Genomic DNA, 17,916 nt, shown 5'->3' with positions numbered 1-17,916 from the left:
AATAGAGTGAAGGCTGATGCCTGTGATGTCGCAGGCCCCTTCACATACATAATATTACCTGTTTATACTTTAGTATCAATAAAGGGTCACAACTCCAAACTGACCATTTGTATCCAGAGATGCTATGTGACCCCTTGAGTTCTTCCAGCACTCAATGTTTGCTCAAGATTCCAACATCTGCAGCTTTTGTGTTTCTCAAAACAAAAATATTCAGTATTTTTATCTTTAGCTCACCATGTCACTTAGCATAAAAGAACAGTCTTCTATCTCAGGTGGTTTTTCACTCATAAATTGTTTCGATTTACTTCTTAGCAAAATAATTTTTGAATCTAAATACATAAATTCTTTTAATTGAAAAATTGAAAAACACTTCATATGCATGGATCAGGAACTTTGCTAATTTTACTTTTTACATGTTAAGAGCTCAATGAATTGTAATTTATTTCAAATACTTTAATTTTTTCACTGATTACTGATAAAATTATGTTGGCTTGTGATACAATTCCAAAGGTGTGTAATGTTTGATTTTCACAGACTGGGTCATTTTAAATCATTAAAAATGTATTTTCTCAACCTAAATGGAGCAGCCAACAAATCTTTAACATAACCAGGTAGAGTTGTATTGTATAATCAACCATTTGATTCTAAAATTCTGCTGGAGTCTAATCAGTAATTTAAAGAAAGATTATGTGGTCTTTTTGACAACATAATTAATTCCAAACAAAACATAAATGTTTACTGAGAATTGTGAACAACTAATGATACACTGCCAGTTTAAGTGGTGAATGTGGGCTCAATTTTGACATTTAAGAAAAAAAAATGGATAATTGCATAGATGAGAAGGGTATGGAGGTTTATCGCCCAGGTACAGTCATTGGGACTAAATACATTATTTCTTTTCAGAATAATCGTTTGGGACAGACTAGATGGGCTAAAGAGCCTGTTTCTGACCTGTAGTGTTTTATTGTTCTATCTAAAATTTTGTTACATTCTCATTTTAACAATAGGCTTGAATGGTTAAATATGGAAAACATAGCTGAAGATATCGCTATTGTTGGAATAGGATGTAATTTTCCTGGAGGTAAGGAAATTAAATTTGGAAAACTAAACTTTCACCAATGTTATTGTGCATGATTAACACATTAAGTTGATTTTTCCTTTTATTGTGCTTGAGCATTTAACAAACGGCCAGCTCAAAGAATTTTTTTAAAAATTACTGAATGACAATAGGAAGAACCAATTTTCTTCCCTTTTAGTTTTTTCCGTCGGCAGAAATCTCTTTCCAATGTTCACCTCTGTGTTAATGTCGCTGATTCTTTATGCCTATGTATGATGTAAGTAAAGTGACCCCTGTAAAACAAAGAAATCATAGTTTACGCTTTGCAAAATGGTAGCCGAAAATCGAACACCGACGTGCTGAGCATTGGTGCACATCGGAGCTGTGTGCTCAGCCCACTCCTGCCACTGACCCACGGCGGCATCACCAGATCCAGCTCCAACTGGGTCATCAAGTCTGCAGATGATACAACAGTAGTTGGCCTCATCAGCAACAATGATGAATTGCAGTTCAGAGAAGAGGTGGAAAATCTCATGATATGGTATGAAAACGACAACCTGAGCCCCAAAGCGGTCAAGACTAAGGAGATGATCATGGACTTCGGGAGGACCAAGAACAACCACCCTCCACTACACATCAATAACTGTGTAGTGGAGAGCACAAAATTCCTTGGAGTCCACTAAACTAGTGACCTATTATGGACACTCAACATCTCCTCACTTGCCAGGAAGGTGCAACAATGACTGAATTTCATGAGAAGATTGAAGTAGGCAAGGCTACCAGCCGCCATCATCGAGAATGCCCTAGCCAGCTGCATCAGAGTGTGGGTACATTTGCCGCAGAGAAATGGATCGGAAGTCAATCCACAGTATGTTAAGAGTGGCAGAGATGTTCACTGCGGTCTCCCTTCCTCCTCATCAATGTGATCCACCAGGGTTGTTATCTGAAGAGAGTGTGCGAAATTGTTAAGTAACCCTTCCACCCTGCCCACAGCATCTTTCAGCTACTTCCGACAGGAAAGAGAAACAGGAATATCAGAGCCAGCACAACGAGGCTGAGGAACAGCTTCTTCCCATGGGCAGTGAACTGCTCACACTAACTATCCAAGACTCTCATATTCATAAATCAATATTTATTTATTTGTATATATGCATGGTTGCAGAGAATCAATATATGGGTAATATGGTTAACATGGTGGTTAATGCAATGCTGTTACAGCACCAGCGATTGGGACCAGTGTTCGAAAACCACACTGTCTGTAAGGAAGTTGTACATTCGCCTGTTGGATGGGTTTCCTCCGGGTGATTCAGTTTCCTCCCACTGTTCAAAATGTACTCGTGGGGGGTGTCGGTTGATTGGATGTAATTGGCGGCACAGGATCATGGGCTGAAAGGGTCTGTTATTGTGCTGTATGTCTAAATTTAATGTATTTTTCTTTTTTTAATCTTTTAATTGGATTTTGAGAAAAATAATAACACAAAATACATAGACACATATGATATAAATTTCAGGTGAAAGTAATTTGAAATTACAGATTGTAAACAATGGTAACAAGATACATATGATCCATGTTGTCAATAAAAAAGGAAAAGAAAAAAGAAAAAAACCTATAACTAATGTAATTTCTAACCTCAACCTATTATCTGAGTGATTACAATCAAAGCCAGGTGTCAACTACTAATTTCAATTCTAATAGTTCAAAAAATGAAGAAAAAGAAAAAAAAAGATTTTTAATGAACAAATAATAATAATGTCCTTATGTGATAATGACACTGAATTAAAGCACCAGTGTCTTTTATCTTGAGGAAAATTAGGAAGAGACAATGACATTATAACAGGAGCATGATCAGATATTACAATACTGTGGTATTCACCGATTATCATTAAAAAAAATAATCAATACGTAAGGTGTGATGAACTGAGGAAAAAAATACTCTCTATTAGTAGGATAAAAAAAACACCAAACATCTGAAATGCCATAATCAGATATAAAAAAAAAGAATGTATCAACGAGACAGATTTGTTTAATGTACTCAGGTTAGAAGATGAACGATCTCGGATAGGGTCCAACCAGCAGTTGAAATTCCCACCTAGAATGTGTGAATATAAGCTTAAATCCAGCAAGGAAGTAAAAAAAAATTCAAAACCCCAGATCATTAACATTGGGAACATAAACATTTGCAAAAATGACCTTTTTATCATGTAATTTCCCTGAAACAATAACAACACAACCGTTAGAATCTGAAACAACATTATATATACTAAAAGGAATATACTGATTAATAAGGATTGATACCCCTCTAGATTTAGGTAGAAAATAAGAATAATATTGCTGCCCATTCCAACATGACATTGGGAGCAAAACATTACTGTCACATATATGTGTCTCCTGTAAAAATATAATCACAGCTTTCAGTATTTTTTGAATGTGAAGACACTTTCCTTCATTTTAGTAGATTATTTAAGACTTTCATGTTCAAACTCAGGAACTTAATAGGATAATCCATGATCACTCAGTTATAAAAAGTATAATTTCAGAAATTCCAATGCGCATGAGCAAAGCCGAGTTTGTGTAGCATGTGCAACGACCTCACATCTGCTGATGGCCTTATTAAATTAAAAAATACAACTCCATAAGCTGGAACCAGAATGACCATAACTGTAAATCACCATGGGAACTCAAAACACCCATGATCCCACCCCTGTTCTTCTCCAATCCCACCCCATTAGGCTAACAGAAAGACCGACAGCAAGCGAATTAATTCTAAGGACCCACTATCTTCCAGTAGAGATTTGATGTTCTTGCTCCGAAGTTTAATAATACACAATAGCTGTTCATAACAAACCAAAAGTAGCCATGTTTAGTCTAAATACAGTACACATCAACAAAAATTAAAGACTTCTCATGAAGTTTTAAAAAAAATCTTACAGGATATATAAAAAAAATTATTTTATCCTGTTTTTATAGAATAATCTTAACCGTAAGTATAATCAAAGTGTGTCGAATTCTTTTCCTTCAACAATTCCAAATTAAATCAACTCACAATGAAAATGCTTTCCCTGTGGAAGCCTTCAAAACAAATGAATGAACCTTTAACATATTAAAATTCAATCATCAGTTCAAAGCAGCCATTCAACAGAAAAAAAGAGAGAATGTCATTCAGGAGTTGGAGCGGGGAGGATACGAATGTATTCCACTGAGCCAAACCATTCCTTGCTTCTGCTGGGAAGATAGATGAGCAAACAAGATGGGAACAGCAGTGAAAGCTTATACCAACGCTTGTATAATTCTGACATAACTTCCCTGTAAGCGCTCGCTGCCTTATAACTTTGAGAGAGTAATCTTTCATGATTCTAAATATTTTGCCTTGGTATTGCAGGGTGTCTTTCTGTCAGGCTTCACGAATTAGCAGTTCCTTTGTTTGATAATGATGTGGCATACAACCACCGAACATGATTTTTGCCCTTATTTAGGCTTAGGCAAGTTCCAGTGGTGTTGGAAACATATTGTCCCCAAACACTGTTACTACCAAATCAGAGAAAAATTTAGTAAGCATACAAGTTTCAGTATTTTCTGCCAAGCCTACAATGAACAGGTTCTGCCTCCTAGTTTGACTTTCCAAATCGATAATTCTCATTGTTAGACTCTCATTATTGTCTTCCAGATGGCAGACCCGGTCGTTCAAATTCTTAGGTCAAACATTGACCTTGTTCTTCTGTAGAACAACAGACCTGTGCAAGTCGATTTTCCATTGCCAAAAGTTTACCATCTTGATGTTTAAATCCTGTATCAATAAAGTCTTTGATTTGTTCAAGTACCTCAGAGGAGCCCTCAGCAGTCGAGTTGGCTGTGGATTAGGAGACATACTTGTTTCTTCCCATTTTTTCTGCTTTTACTGATCTTTCCAGCTCTTGTAGCCATATTCAAATGCAGAATATGCAATTCGATACCACTTCGAAAGTTAAAAAAAATGTAAACAGGGAATTAGTATACTCAAGGTGTGGAGCTGTGATAAAGACGTCTACTCCATATCATTCCAAAATAAAAAAATTAAATTTGTTTTATTGATCAATCAATATAAATCAGTGGTTTTCAAACTGCCTCCCTAAACTCACATTCCACCTTAAACAATCCCTATGCCTTAAGTGCTCTGTGATTAGTGAGGGATTGCTTAAGGTGGTATGTGAGTGGAAAGGGAAGGTTGAGAATCACTGCTCTAGATCCAATTGTTACTGAAATGTTTTGCTTAAGAAAAATTGTCATTGGCCCATTTCCTTTGGAGATATGAAACCGTGCACATAACGAGTCAATTAGGTACGATTAGAACAGTAATTTTCAAACTTTTTCTTTTCACTCACATACCATTTTAAGCAGTACCTTACTAATCACAGAGAACCTATGGCATAGGGATTACTTAAGGTAGAATGTGAGTTTAGAGGGGTAGTTTGAAAACCATTGATATATAATGATTTTGAAATCATTGGTGTTTTCTTAATGGAAGGACATTCTAGGGAATTAATCAAATGCTTATCCATTTTCAAACACTGTGAATACAGTCTTTTTCTCAGAATTATTTGGAATCTGATAGTTATTTAGATTGACACTTCGGCTGGAGGATCTATGCAATGACAGAACTAGAAGTCAACCTGCTTGATGTTACTTCAGAGCCCATCTCATGAACTATGGCACAGAGGAAATAGTATGAGGCCACCTAGTCACAATATCCAGATATCCATCTTCCTCATAAGGAGATTTATCTCAGTTCAATTACCCTCTGGTAGGTGAAAAGAAGATAGTCATCTCCAGAGGTAAAGGTCCTGCAACTGCACATTTGAGAAACGCCAGAATACCAAAATACTTCATTTGGAATATAGAAGCACACTTTCTGGAAAGTGGTACCAGTCCTCTGGTATATTCAGATGGCATTTTAATAAGGAAACACACTAATTTGGTGCTGGTAATGTATTAATTAAAGCATTTTGGGTTGAAGGATACAGCATTTATTGTAAAGCAGGGGTGAAAAAGTTGAGGAAATGTTGATGCAGATGGTGACACTTTAAATAGAACTAATATTTTGGTTATCCGCTACGTTCTCAGGCTCTCAGAAACCCTCAGAAAAAAAAGAAGCAAAGGCTGGAAATCTAATATAAAAACAGAAAATGCCAAAAATATTCAGCAAGTCAAACAACATCTGTAGAACAAGAAACAAAGTCAAATTTTCAGGTTGAAGATACTTTGAATTCTGATGAAGGGTCTTTGACCAAATGATAAAAACTATTCCTCTTCCTACAGAAGCATCCCAGGATTTTCTATGGTCTTTCTCCAGATCCATCTGCTTTGAAAGCAGCTATACTCTTCTCCCTAGCAATACTCGATGTCAGGCCTTTCTATATGGTAATAACAGGATGGGCACCATGGATTTTTTTTTAACAGAACAATTTCATTCTCCTACTAACTTTCCATATAATACACTCTCTCCCCGTTACCCACAAGGACATGGGCAGAATGTACAAAATCCTTACAGACACCATGCTGCCCAGCAGCTAATTAACATACCAGCTTGCACTACCTCTGGACAGAGACTGAAGCATGTGGATAAAACCCATACAGTCGCAGGAAGGTTGTGCCAAACAGCACCGGAAGTCAAAACTGAACCTCATGTGGCTGGAGGTAGCAACTTTACTCACTGCCCACATATAAAACCGAGGACATTGTATTGGTCCTCATTACCTGTTCAACCAAACTCCCTGACCTTTGCATTCTCCGAAGCCATGGTAGGTTAATATCAATAAGGGCCGTGGTATGCCTTTTCACGTTGAAGACATTTTTATTCTTTTATCAATGAGATTACGGAGATCCAGATTTCAAAATCGTAATGAATGGTGGCAAATTTCAACAATTCCTTATCAGCATGCAACATCAATATTTTGTCTTTCAAAATTCAAAACACAAATGCATTTTTTTTTAAAGAGGAAGACTTGCATCCAATGAAAATAATTTTGAAAATAAGTCATTTTGGAAAGTAGGAAACAGAATGACAAATTTGTACACAATGTGCACCCAACCAACATGATGAAAAATGACAAAATCATCGGCATGTTGAGTAATGTTCGGCAAAGAACACGAGGGATAATTCTCCTCTTCTTAAATGACATTTCGACTTCTGTGGCCAACTGAGAGAACAGACAAATTTTGCATCTCATTCCAAAATGACATTGCCAACAGTATGATCTTCCTTTGTAGTCCCCTGGAGTGTTAACTAAGATCTTTGCTCATGTCTCTGAAGTGAAACCTGAAAGTGGAACCTTCTCGCAGAGAGCATACGAGGAATGTAAGCCATTCTAGGAATTTAAGTCCCTGCTTGCATTTGTCACCCTCACCTCCTTGAGAAGCCTGTAGCTTCATAAAAATGAATGCTCATATTTTCTCATTATTATGTGAATCTTAAGTGAAGTAGAAATTACAGCTAGCAGCAAGACACCTATAAGCTGGCACTGGTATTCATAACAAGTATTTGGTTCACATGCTTGAATTTGCAGGCAACAGCTACAGTAATACAAAATGACCAGGATCCGCATTTGAGGAGGGCTCTGCACAATAAAGGCAGTTGTGCAGGCAAGCTCCCAACACAACTGAATAAGTTGACAAATGGCATTGACATGCTCACTGACTGATGTGAAGTGGAATTTTGAGTTCAAGTGTGATGAATCCATGATGAAGTGGGTGTCAATATTTATTGTCCAGGCGTGAAATTGCAGAGTAAGGATATTGGCGACTCACATGAGAGCTGTCTCAGTCCATGCAGTGTTGTCTTCCTCATGGACCAATGAATAGATTACATTGCTATTATCTAAATGTTTTTCATTTTTCTCCCCCAGGTGAAGGGATTGATAATTTCTGGAAAGTTCTTCTTCAGGGAAGAAACTGCGTGGATGATATTCCACCAAATCGCTTTGATGCACAGTTCTGGTATGATACAGATGACAACAAAGCAGGAAAAATGATCACAAGACGAGCTTGTTTAATTGAAGGGTAATACTGTCTAAAACATTCCCGAAACAATGAACTCAATGATCAAAATATTAATAATTACAAATCAATATGTATTTTTAATCTTGGGGTCTATTTGAACTTGGAAGTAAATATGAAAATCACCATGGTTAAAGATTGTAGCACAAGTCAGAGGCGAGAGTGTGTCTGACATAACTAGTACACAGGTTAGGCGAAGTTAGCGATATTTTCATCCCTTTCATAAAAGTGCATTGAATCAAAAGCCCCTGATGCAGCATTCCCCTAAAATTTATGCTGCCCATTTATCCCCTATCCCCTAAAATTTTTGCTGTCCATTTATCCCCTAAAATTTATGCTGCCCATTTATCTCCTATCCCCTAAAATTTTTGCTGTCCATTTATCCCCTAAAATTTATGCTGCCCATTTATCCCCTATCCCCTAAAATTTATGCTGCCCATTTATCCCCTCTCCCCTAAAATTTATGCTGCCCATTTTTATTGCTTCTCATTGCTCTTCTTTACAAAATAAATAATCACCTTACATTTCTTCATTAAAACAATTTGCCAACATTGTAGATTAATTTCCGTGAAGGTTGTCCAGATGGTCCGAATTCAGCAGAAGAAGTGGCCTGGAAAACTTCTCATTAGGTGATATTAATGATTCCCCGCCCCCCACTCCCTCTCCCACAAATAACTTGTGATGAGTTACAGTATATGAGCATATGTGCACCCCAGAAAATCATTCACCAATAGTTAATACAATCTTTTTTTAATTAACAGATTTAATGAATTTGATCACAAGCTCTTTAACATAAATCAAACAGAAGCCAATAGTATGGACCCACAGCATAAACTTCTGTTAGAGTGTACATACAAAGTGTTTGAAAATGCAGGAATGCCAATGGAAGATATCAGTGGGAGTAAAACAGGCGTTTTCATTGGTGAGTACATTTTACTTGATCATGCAAACTAAAGATTATTTAGACCAGTGGTTTTCAAACCTTTTCTTTCCACTCACCTACTTCCTTAAGTAATCCCTATGTCATAGGTGCTCTGTGATTAGTAAATGATTACTTAAGGTGGTAGGTGAGTGAAAAGAAAAAGTTTGAAAACCACTGTTTCAATTGAACCTAATTGACTCGTTATGTGAATGGTTTCATATCTCCAAAGGAAATGGGCCAATGACAATTTTTCTCAAGCAAAATATTTCAGTAACAATTGGGTCTAGAGCAGTGATTCTCAACTTTCCCTTCTCATTAACATACCACCTTAAGCAATCCCTTACTAATCACAGACCTTTTTTTTCCTACTCAAATGCCACCTTAAGTAGCCCCTTACCAATCAATCATAGAGCACCAATAGCATAAGGATTACTTAAGGTGGTATGTGTGTGGAAATAAAAAGTTTGAAAACCACTGATTTAGACCCTCTAAACTTGTTTGGCCATCTATTACTCAGTTTGTATTAATAGCCTTTTTGCAGGGAATTCTAGATTATCTTTAGTGTGTGTTGGAACTGATAAAATCTAAGGAACTGTAGATTAGCTAGCTGGATGATCTGACCCAATACATTGATCCCTGTACCTTTGATGTGTAATGGAATGTGTTGATCCAACTTTTCTGTCTAATCTATTATTTTATATGAATATGCATTCCATTGTTCCAAGGACAGCATATACCGTAAAACCCCTAGTATCTGGAATTCAAGTAACCAGCAGCCTCAAGCAACTGGCAAAAAAGAAATGGAAGAAAATTAATAAAAAATTTAAATGAATAAGAATAGAATAATAGATAAAATTAAGTGAGTTTAAAATTGTAAAAGAAAACGTTCTCTTAAGTAACATAAAACTTTGGTAAAGATGGGAGCAAATATCCAGCCAGTGGAGTGCCTTAGTTGTGCAGTTGTTTGAATAAAGTTGAATGAAACAATAATGGCATCACCAAGGATGAAGATCTGGTTGATGCCACTTGCCATTGGGGTGACTCTCTTAAATGGTCTCCTTATCCCAGTTTAGTAATAGTCACCCTGGTCAAAGGCTTTCTCTGTAAACTTAGTGGCGGTGGGGGTTTGTAATTATCTATAATGTTATTGATTGTCTTTCATGTGGCTCTGTGGAGGGCAAGGAACCTGCAGATGGTTAAATGTTTTCAAAGAATATGACTGAAAATTAAGTAAAATGCTTTAAGGTTTTTATATTCATGCAGGCGAAGTTTATTCAGTGTAAGTACAGAATAGTATTTTTGTCTTTTAAACTGTTTATTATTAATGCAGGTTCAGCATTGTAAGTGAAAGTCTCAAGCAGGGAAATACACTTATCTGGCATCTACCAATCCCAAATAGGTGCCAAATACCAGGGGTTTCACTGTAATTCCTGAGGTGCGGTAGTCCGAAACTGTGGTGGAACACTGTATAACAGTCATTGTACTGGTTGGCCTGCCTCCAATACTGTAACTACTTCCCTTCCAGGATCCCTAATAAAAGCGGTATTTCCCAATCCCCCTCCATCAGTACAGCCTTGGAATCGGGCCAACTCCATGTAAGATATGACTGTAAGTTTATAGTGATCAAAGTCTATTAATCTCGACTTCTGGCCTGTTGGGTCCAATTAATAGACCTACAATTTAGTCACTATACCCATGTGCCTTGGACAAGGCTATTCGAGCAGAGAAGCTGGACACTGACCCTAAAGGATCCAAAGGCCTCTGTAAAATGTGATCAGTGGCTTCACTGCCTGGACATCTTCATGAGGTGAGACAACATTCAGAATGAGGATGATAAGAGAGACCTGCGGTTTGCACAGGTCAGCCACCATGTCTTCCAGGTGATTAGAAACTGTTAAACTTACTCAGCTGTTATGGGGCTCCTCCGTTGATGAATATATTTGAGCCTTGCGGGAGCTGGGGAGAGCTTGTGTCTGCATCAAAGTTACTACAGCTGTTTACCAGGAGGAACTGATCAGGGATGCCTGTTTGGCTGGCCTCAGACAAAGGTTCCTGAGAAGGGCCATCGAACCCTGCTAGATGTGGCCGACCTCACAAAGGCACTAGAGACAGCCCAACAGAATCTGGAGGTTTACTCCACAGGCAGCGTGGCTGCCATGGGGAGAATTTGGGTGCTATCATCTTGAGACGCGGGGTCTCAACCTGTAGCTGCTATTGCTGAACACCCGAAGTGTTATTACTACAGCCAGACAAAGCACCTGCGGAAGAATTGCACTGCTAGAAGCTGTGGAAGAAAAGAATACTATGTACAGGTATGTAGGTCCAGACCTTCCCCTTGCAGCACTACATGTGAACAGCGACCATCACCATGTTGGACTGCGTCACTTCTGGCCCTACTTCCGGTCACGTTAAACAGCATGGCGTGGGCCCGAGCATGACGACCAGGGTCAACGCCACTTCTGGCTTCACTTCTGGTGGTAACCACATGCAAACCATGGGGGCAGCCATCTTTGGGACGGAAAACTTGGAGGTCACGAATGCACACATACAGCAGCAGCGAGTCAGACAACAAACTGATGCTGGCATCCATCGTTTTGGATCAAAGCAGCCCACACCAATTAGCGAAGTCTACCATGGACATTGAGGAAAATGGGTGGATTATGAACTGTTTGTTTGACACAGGGAGCAGCACTGAAAGCTTCATACACCTGGGTATTGTACAGCATTGCTCCTTCACAGTGATCCCAGTCCAGTGTAAAATCTCTTTGGCCTCCAAGTCCTATTCGACCGAAATCCAGTAACATTAAGAATGGGTGGCACCAAGTACAAGAATTTTAAATTGCTCATGATGCCACAACTCTGTGCATTGGTTATACTGGGGCTTGACTTCCAGTGCCAACTTAAAAATGTTCTGATGGCTTATGATGGGCTCTGCCCCTCCCTCATTGTCTGTAATAACCAACTTTTAAACCCCCCTCCATTTTCCTGAAAACAGCCAATCAAAAACCTGACTACCACCCAATGATCATAACCTGCAGTCTGTCCACCCTCCACCTCACCCCCAACTGTAAGGAGGTGATACAATCTTGCGGACAGAGACTTTATCAAGGTTAAATGACTCCTGGCAGAGGGCATCATAGAGCCCATACCAGCCCTTGGAGAGCGCAGGTGGTGGTGGTAAAGAGTGGAGAGAAGCACAGGATGGTCACAGTCAGACCATCAACTGGTTCACCCTCTTGGACGCCTATCCCCTCAGCTGCATGGCCAACATGGTGAATGAGATTGCCCAATACCGAGTCTTCTCCACCATTGACCTCAAATCACCCTATCACCAGCTCCCGATCCGCCCAGAGGACAGCCCATACACAGCGTACAAGGGGGATGGCCACCTTTACCATTTCCTCAAGGTCCCCTTTGGAGTCATGAATGAAGTTTCGGTCTTACAGAGGGAGATGGGCCGAATGTCCCCTACTTGGACAACTTGACCATCTGTGGCACGATGCAAACCTGCAGAAATTCCGCCAGACAGCAAAAGCCCTAAATCTCACATATAACCAGAAGAAATGCATGTTCCGTACCATGTCTGGCTATATGAGGGTGTGTGGTGGAGAATGGAATCATTAGACCTGAAACTAAGTATATGCAGTCCCTGCTGTAGCTCCTATTCCCCCATAACGTCAAGGACCTGAAAAGGTGCTCCATAGGACCCAAATGAAGTGGACAAAGCCCGCCCCTTGGTTAAAAACTATTTTTCCCCCATTGGGAGAACCTCAAGCGGCCTTCACTCACATAAAAGGCAACATTGTCAAGGCTGCGATGCATACTGTAGACAAATCCATTCCATTCCAGGTGGATAGTGATGTGTCTGACTTCGCCCTGGCTGCCATGGTTAACCAGATGGGCAGGCCAGTGGCATTTATTTCCCATACCCTCCAGGGTCCCAAACTCCAGCATTCAGCCATTGAGAAAGAGGCCCAAGATATGCGCCATTGGAGGCATTAACCAGCCGGCAAACCATTCACCCTGCTGACTGACTAACATGCAGTCACATTTATGTTTAACAAACAGTGGGGAAAAATTAAGAATGACAAGACCCTGAGATGGAGAATTGAGCTGTCCACCTACAACTATGATATCTTGGGAAACTCAACAAGCCTCCTGTTGTCCTATCCCAAGGTACCTGCGCCAATTCACAAGCAGATCACCTCCAAGCCCTTCACAACAGCCTCTGCCACCCTGGGGTCACCAGATTCTTTCATTTTGTGAGAGCCCACAACCTTCCATACTTGGTTGAGGACATCAGGGAGCTGACCCACAGCTGCCTGGTCTGCGCGGAGTGCAAGCCACACTTCTACTAGCCAGAGAAAGCTTACCTTATCAAGGTCCCCACCCCTTAGAACATCTAAGTATGGACTTCAAGGCCCTCCTCTCCTCCATGAACCGGAACATGTAACTCCGCAACATTGTTGACGAATACTCACAATTCCCGTTCGTCATCCCCTGCTCAGATATCACTAAGTCCCTGTGTAACCTCCTCACACTCTTCAGATACCTGAGTTACATTCACAGTGACCAGGGATCCTCATTTATGTGTGAGGAGTTGTGCCAATACCTGCTGGGCAAAGGCATAGCCACAAGTAGAACCATCAGCTATAACCCCCAAAGGGAATGGCCAGGTGGAAAGGGAGAATGGCACCATTTGGAGGGCAGTCCTCCTGACACTTAAATGAAAAGGGCTGCCTGTCTCCCAATGGCAAGAGGTCCTACCAGAGGCACTCCACACCACCAGGTCCCTCCTCTGTTCGGTGATAAATGCGACCCCGCATGAAAAATTATTCTCCTTTCCCAGGAGATCAGCGTCGGGAGCAACGTTACCAGTCTGGCTGACAATCCCAGGAGCTGTGCCGTTCTGGAGACACTCCAGAACTGACAAAGCAGACTCCCTGCTCGAGAAGATCCACCTCTTCGATGTGAATCCCCAGTATGCCTACATGCAGTACCAGGAAGGGCAGAGAGACAATGTCTCTGTCTGGGACCTGGCTTATTCAGGGACCCCCACAAATGAGGTGCTCGATCGACCAGCATCTCTCCCCTTCCCCGTGACTAGCAGAGACACAGCCGAGGAACCGACCCCATCGTTGGCACCAGCTACACTGCCCCAATGCCAACCCCCCTTCCCGAACCAGCCCCAACTGATTCTGTTCAGCCATCTAAATTGCAGCCTATCATACAGAGCACTGCCCAGAAGCCTACAGCCACACCATTGCAATGGTCACTTTGACAGACTAAAACACCGGACAGGCTAACCTGTAAATAGACTCTGAATTGACTCTGACACTTTCAAAAGAAGGGGTGAATATGGCGGAACACTGTATTGGTCATTGTATTGGTTGGCCTGCCCCTCCAGAATTCCTAATAAAGACGGTATTGCTTAATCCCCCTCCCTCAGTACTGCCTTGGAATCGGGCCAACAGCATGTAAGATATAACTGTAAAATTATAATGATTAAAGCCTATTAATCTCGACTTCTGATTTATTGGGTCTAATTGAACCAAACACAGATTCTGACATCACAAGCACAATTTCTTTCCCATTTTTATTCCAACCCTCATGAAATAAATGTCAACTTTCCTTGCACCTTTGATTACTTCTGTAATTGGTAGTTGGAGAAATGCCGACATGATGTCGAGACTCCATGATTTTTCATTGTGTCTGGTCTCTTGGGGTTTAAGGAAATATTCTGATTTGCAGTTTTTGAATCCAAAATGATTGGCCTCACTCCTCACTGCTTTTAGCTACATCTGCCTTTTTAAATAGTCACCTGTGTTTCCTTATTAATTCCCTGCTCTCTAAAGAGACATTTCTCCATAATCTAATCCCACTGATAACAAAATTGTTATTCAGCAGGTCAGACAGTGCCTTTATGTAGCAAAGGTGAAGATACTTCACCAACATTTGAGCCCTTCATGTATCTCCACCTTTGCTACATAAAGGCACTGTTTGATCTGCTGAGTTTCTCCAGCATTTTACTTAAACACGGTGTCAACAGTATTCTGTGTTTTACCACAAAATTGTTATTGCTCTCTCCTAAACTATTCCAAGCAGGTCTCTCATCTCCATCTACTGGGAACCTTAGCTTTTTAAAAGTTATGTTGTCTTTATCCCAATCTACTCCTGAGTCATTCTCACCCACAACACTCTCCGCACCAACTTATGTTATCTTCAGGTCTCTCAGCATTTCCACTAAATTCTCAAGCTTGTATATTTCTGCAGAGCCTCTTCCTTTTTGATTGCCAGCCATCTTCTTTCTTTCTTTGGCATGGCTTCGCGGACGAAGATTTAAGGAGGGGGGTAAATGTCCACGTCAGCTGCAGGCTCGTTTGTGGCTGACAAGTCCGATGCGGGACAAGCAGACACGGTTGCAGCGGTTGCAGGGGAAAATTGGTTGGTTGGGGTTGGGTGTTGGGTTTTTCCTCCTTTGCCTTTTGTCAGTGAGGTGGGCTCTGCGGTCTTCTTCAAAGGAGGTTGCTGCCCGCCAAACTGTGAGGCGCCAAGATGCACGGTTTGAGGCGATATCAGCCCACTGGCAGTGGTCAATGTGGCAGGCACCAAGAGATTTCTTTAGGCAGTCCTTGTACCTTTTCTTTGGTGCACCTCTGTCACGGTGGCCAGTGGAGAGCTCGCCATAGAACACGATCTTGGGAAGGCGATGGTCCTCCATTCTGGAGACGTGACCCACCCAGCGCAGCTGGATCTTCAGCAGCGTGGACTCAATGCTGTCGACCTCTGCCATCTCGAGTACTTCGACGTTAGGGATGAAAGCGCTCCAATGAATGTTGAGGATGGAGCGGAGACAACGCTGGTGGAAGCGTTCTAGGAGCCATAGGTGATGCCGGTAGAGGACCCATGATTCGGAGCCGAACAGGAGTGTGGGTATGACAACGGCTCTGTATATGCTTATCTTTGTGAGGTTTTTCAGTTGGTTGTTTTTCCAGACTCTTTTGTGTAGTCTTCCAAAGGCGCTATTTGCCTTGGCAAGTCTGTTGTCTATCTCGTTGTCGATCCTTGCATCTGATGAAATGGTGCAGCCGAGATAGGTAAACTGGTTGACCATTTTGAGTTTTGTGTGCCTGATGGAGATGTGGGGGGGGCTGGTAGTCATGGTGGGGAGCTGGCTGATGGAGGACCTCAGTTTTCTTCAGGCTGACTTCCAGGCCAAACATTTTGGCAGTTTCCGCAAAACAGGACGTCAAGCGCTGAAGAGCTGGCTCTGAATGGGCAACTAAAGTGGCATCGTCTGCAAAGAGTAGTTCACGGACAAGTTTCTCTTGTGTCTTGGTGTGAGCTTGCAGGCGCCTCAGATTGAAGAGACTGCCATCCGTGCGGTACCGGATGTAAACAGCGTCTTCATTGTTGAGGTCTTTCATGGCTTGGTTCAGCATCATGCTGAAGAAGATTGAAAAGAGGGTTGGTGCGAGAACACAGCCTTGCTTCACGCCATTGTTAATGGAGAAGGGTTCAGAGAGCTCATTGCTGTATCTGACCCGACCTTGTTGGTTTTCGTGCAGTTGGATAATCATGTTGAGGAACTTTGGGGGACATCCGATGCGCTCTAGTATTTGCCAAAGCCCTTTCCTGCTCACGGTGTCGAAGGCTTTGGTGAGGTCAACAAAGGTGATGTGGAGTCCTTTGTTTTGTTCTCTGCACTTTTCTTGGAGCTGTCTGAGGGCAAAGACCATGTCAGTAGTTCCTCTGTTTGCGCAAAAGCCGCACTGTGATTCTGGGAGAATATTCTCGGCGGACCTAGGTATTATTCTATTTAGTAGAATCCTAGCGAAGATTTTGCCTGCAATGGAGAGCAGCGTGATTCCCCTGTAGTTTGAGCAGTCTGATTTCTCGCCTTTGTTTTTGTACAGCCATATGCATATGTGAAAAAAATAGAAAATGCAGGAAGAATTCAGAAAGTCCGGCAGCATATGAGGAAAGAGAAACAGAATTAATGTTTCAAGTTGTAAATTTTGATGAAGGGACTTTGACCTGAAACCTTAACCAAGATGATGAGTGTTCTGTTGATGACAAAAGTGCGATCAGTGGAAAATGAAAAGGCTGGACAGTTTGTTGTGTTCATTACATTAACAGTTGGATATCAGATTTTTATGGGCTTTGGGATCAAAACTTTTAGCCTGCATCAGAAAACAAGTATCTGGGATATATATAAACAATTCATTGAATGGTCTAAGGATAGTTAAATCTCCTGGACCAGAGTGAAAACACCCTCCAGTTCTGAAAGAAGTAGCTATAGAGATTATGGAGGCATTAGTAATAATCAACAAATTCTTTTGATGAAAACACAGAAGATGCAGTGAAAGTTGTCTTTTCGGATTCTCTAATGGCCACACATGAGGTGCTTAACAAGATGAGAGCCATGGAATTATAGGAAGGGCACTAGAATGGATAGAGCATTGGCCGGTCGGCAAGAAACAGAGAGTGGGAATAAAGGGGTACTATTCTGGTTGCCTATTGGTTCTCAATGGTGTTCTGCAGGGGTCATTGTTGGGGCCACTTCTTTTTATGTCATATGTTAATGATTTGGATTGCAGAATAAATGACTTTGTGGATACGTTTGCAGATTATAAAAAAGATTGGTGGAGGGGTAGGTAGTGAGGAGGAAACAGAAAGGCTGACTTGGATAAATTAGGAGAATGGGCAAAAAAGTTGCAAATGAAATACAATGTTGGAAAGTGTGTGGTTATGCGCTTTTATAGAAGGAATGATCTCATTCGGGATGCCTATGTGGCTGGGGTTCAATCGAATGAGGTGAGGCAGCGCCTGCTAGAGCATGGGGGAGAAAACCTCGAGGACGTGATCCAGATCGCAGAGACGATGGAGGCTGCGGTCTTAAGTATG

At 41.1% G+C, this 17,916-nt stretch overlaps 1 protein-coding gene across 1 annotated transcript in view; it reads left to right on the top strand.

Moving 5' to 3' along the window:
- Nucleotides 1-1,023: 1,023 nt before the first annotated feature.
- LOC138753608 (phthioceranic/hydroxyphthioceranic acid synthase-like) overlaps nt 1,024-17,916 on the top strand; it is a 35,430-nt gene continuing 18,537 nt past the window's right edge. Inside the window, exons 1-3 of the mRNA XM_069916808.1 lie at nt 1,024-1,081; nt 7,937-8,090; nt 8,849-9,009. Coding sequence (XP_069772909.1) covers nt 1,024-1,081; nt 7,937-8,090; nt 8,849-9,009 — 373 coding nt within the window. The remainder of the gene's footprint in view (nt 1,082-7,936; nt 8,091-8,848; nt 9,010-17,916) is intronic.

The sequence above is a fragment of the Narcine bancroftii genome, chromosome 1 (genome assembly GCF_036971445.1).
Source record: "Narcine bancroftii isolate sNarBan1 chromosome 1, sNarBan1.hap1, whole genome shotgun sequence".
NCBI classification, from domain to species: Eukaryota; Metazoa; Chordata; class Chondrichthyes; order Torpediniformes; family Narcinidae; genus Narcine; species Narcine bancroftii.
This window is presented reverse-complemented; position numbering and strand designations above follow the sequence as displayed.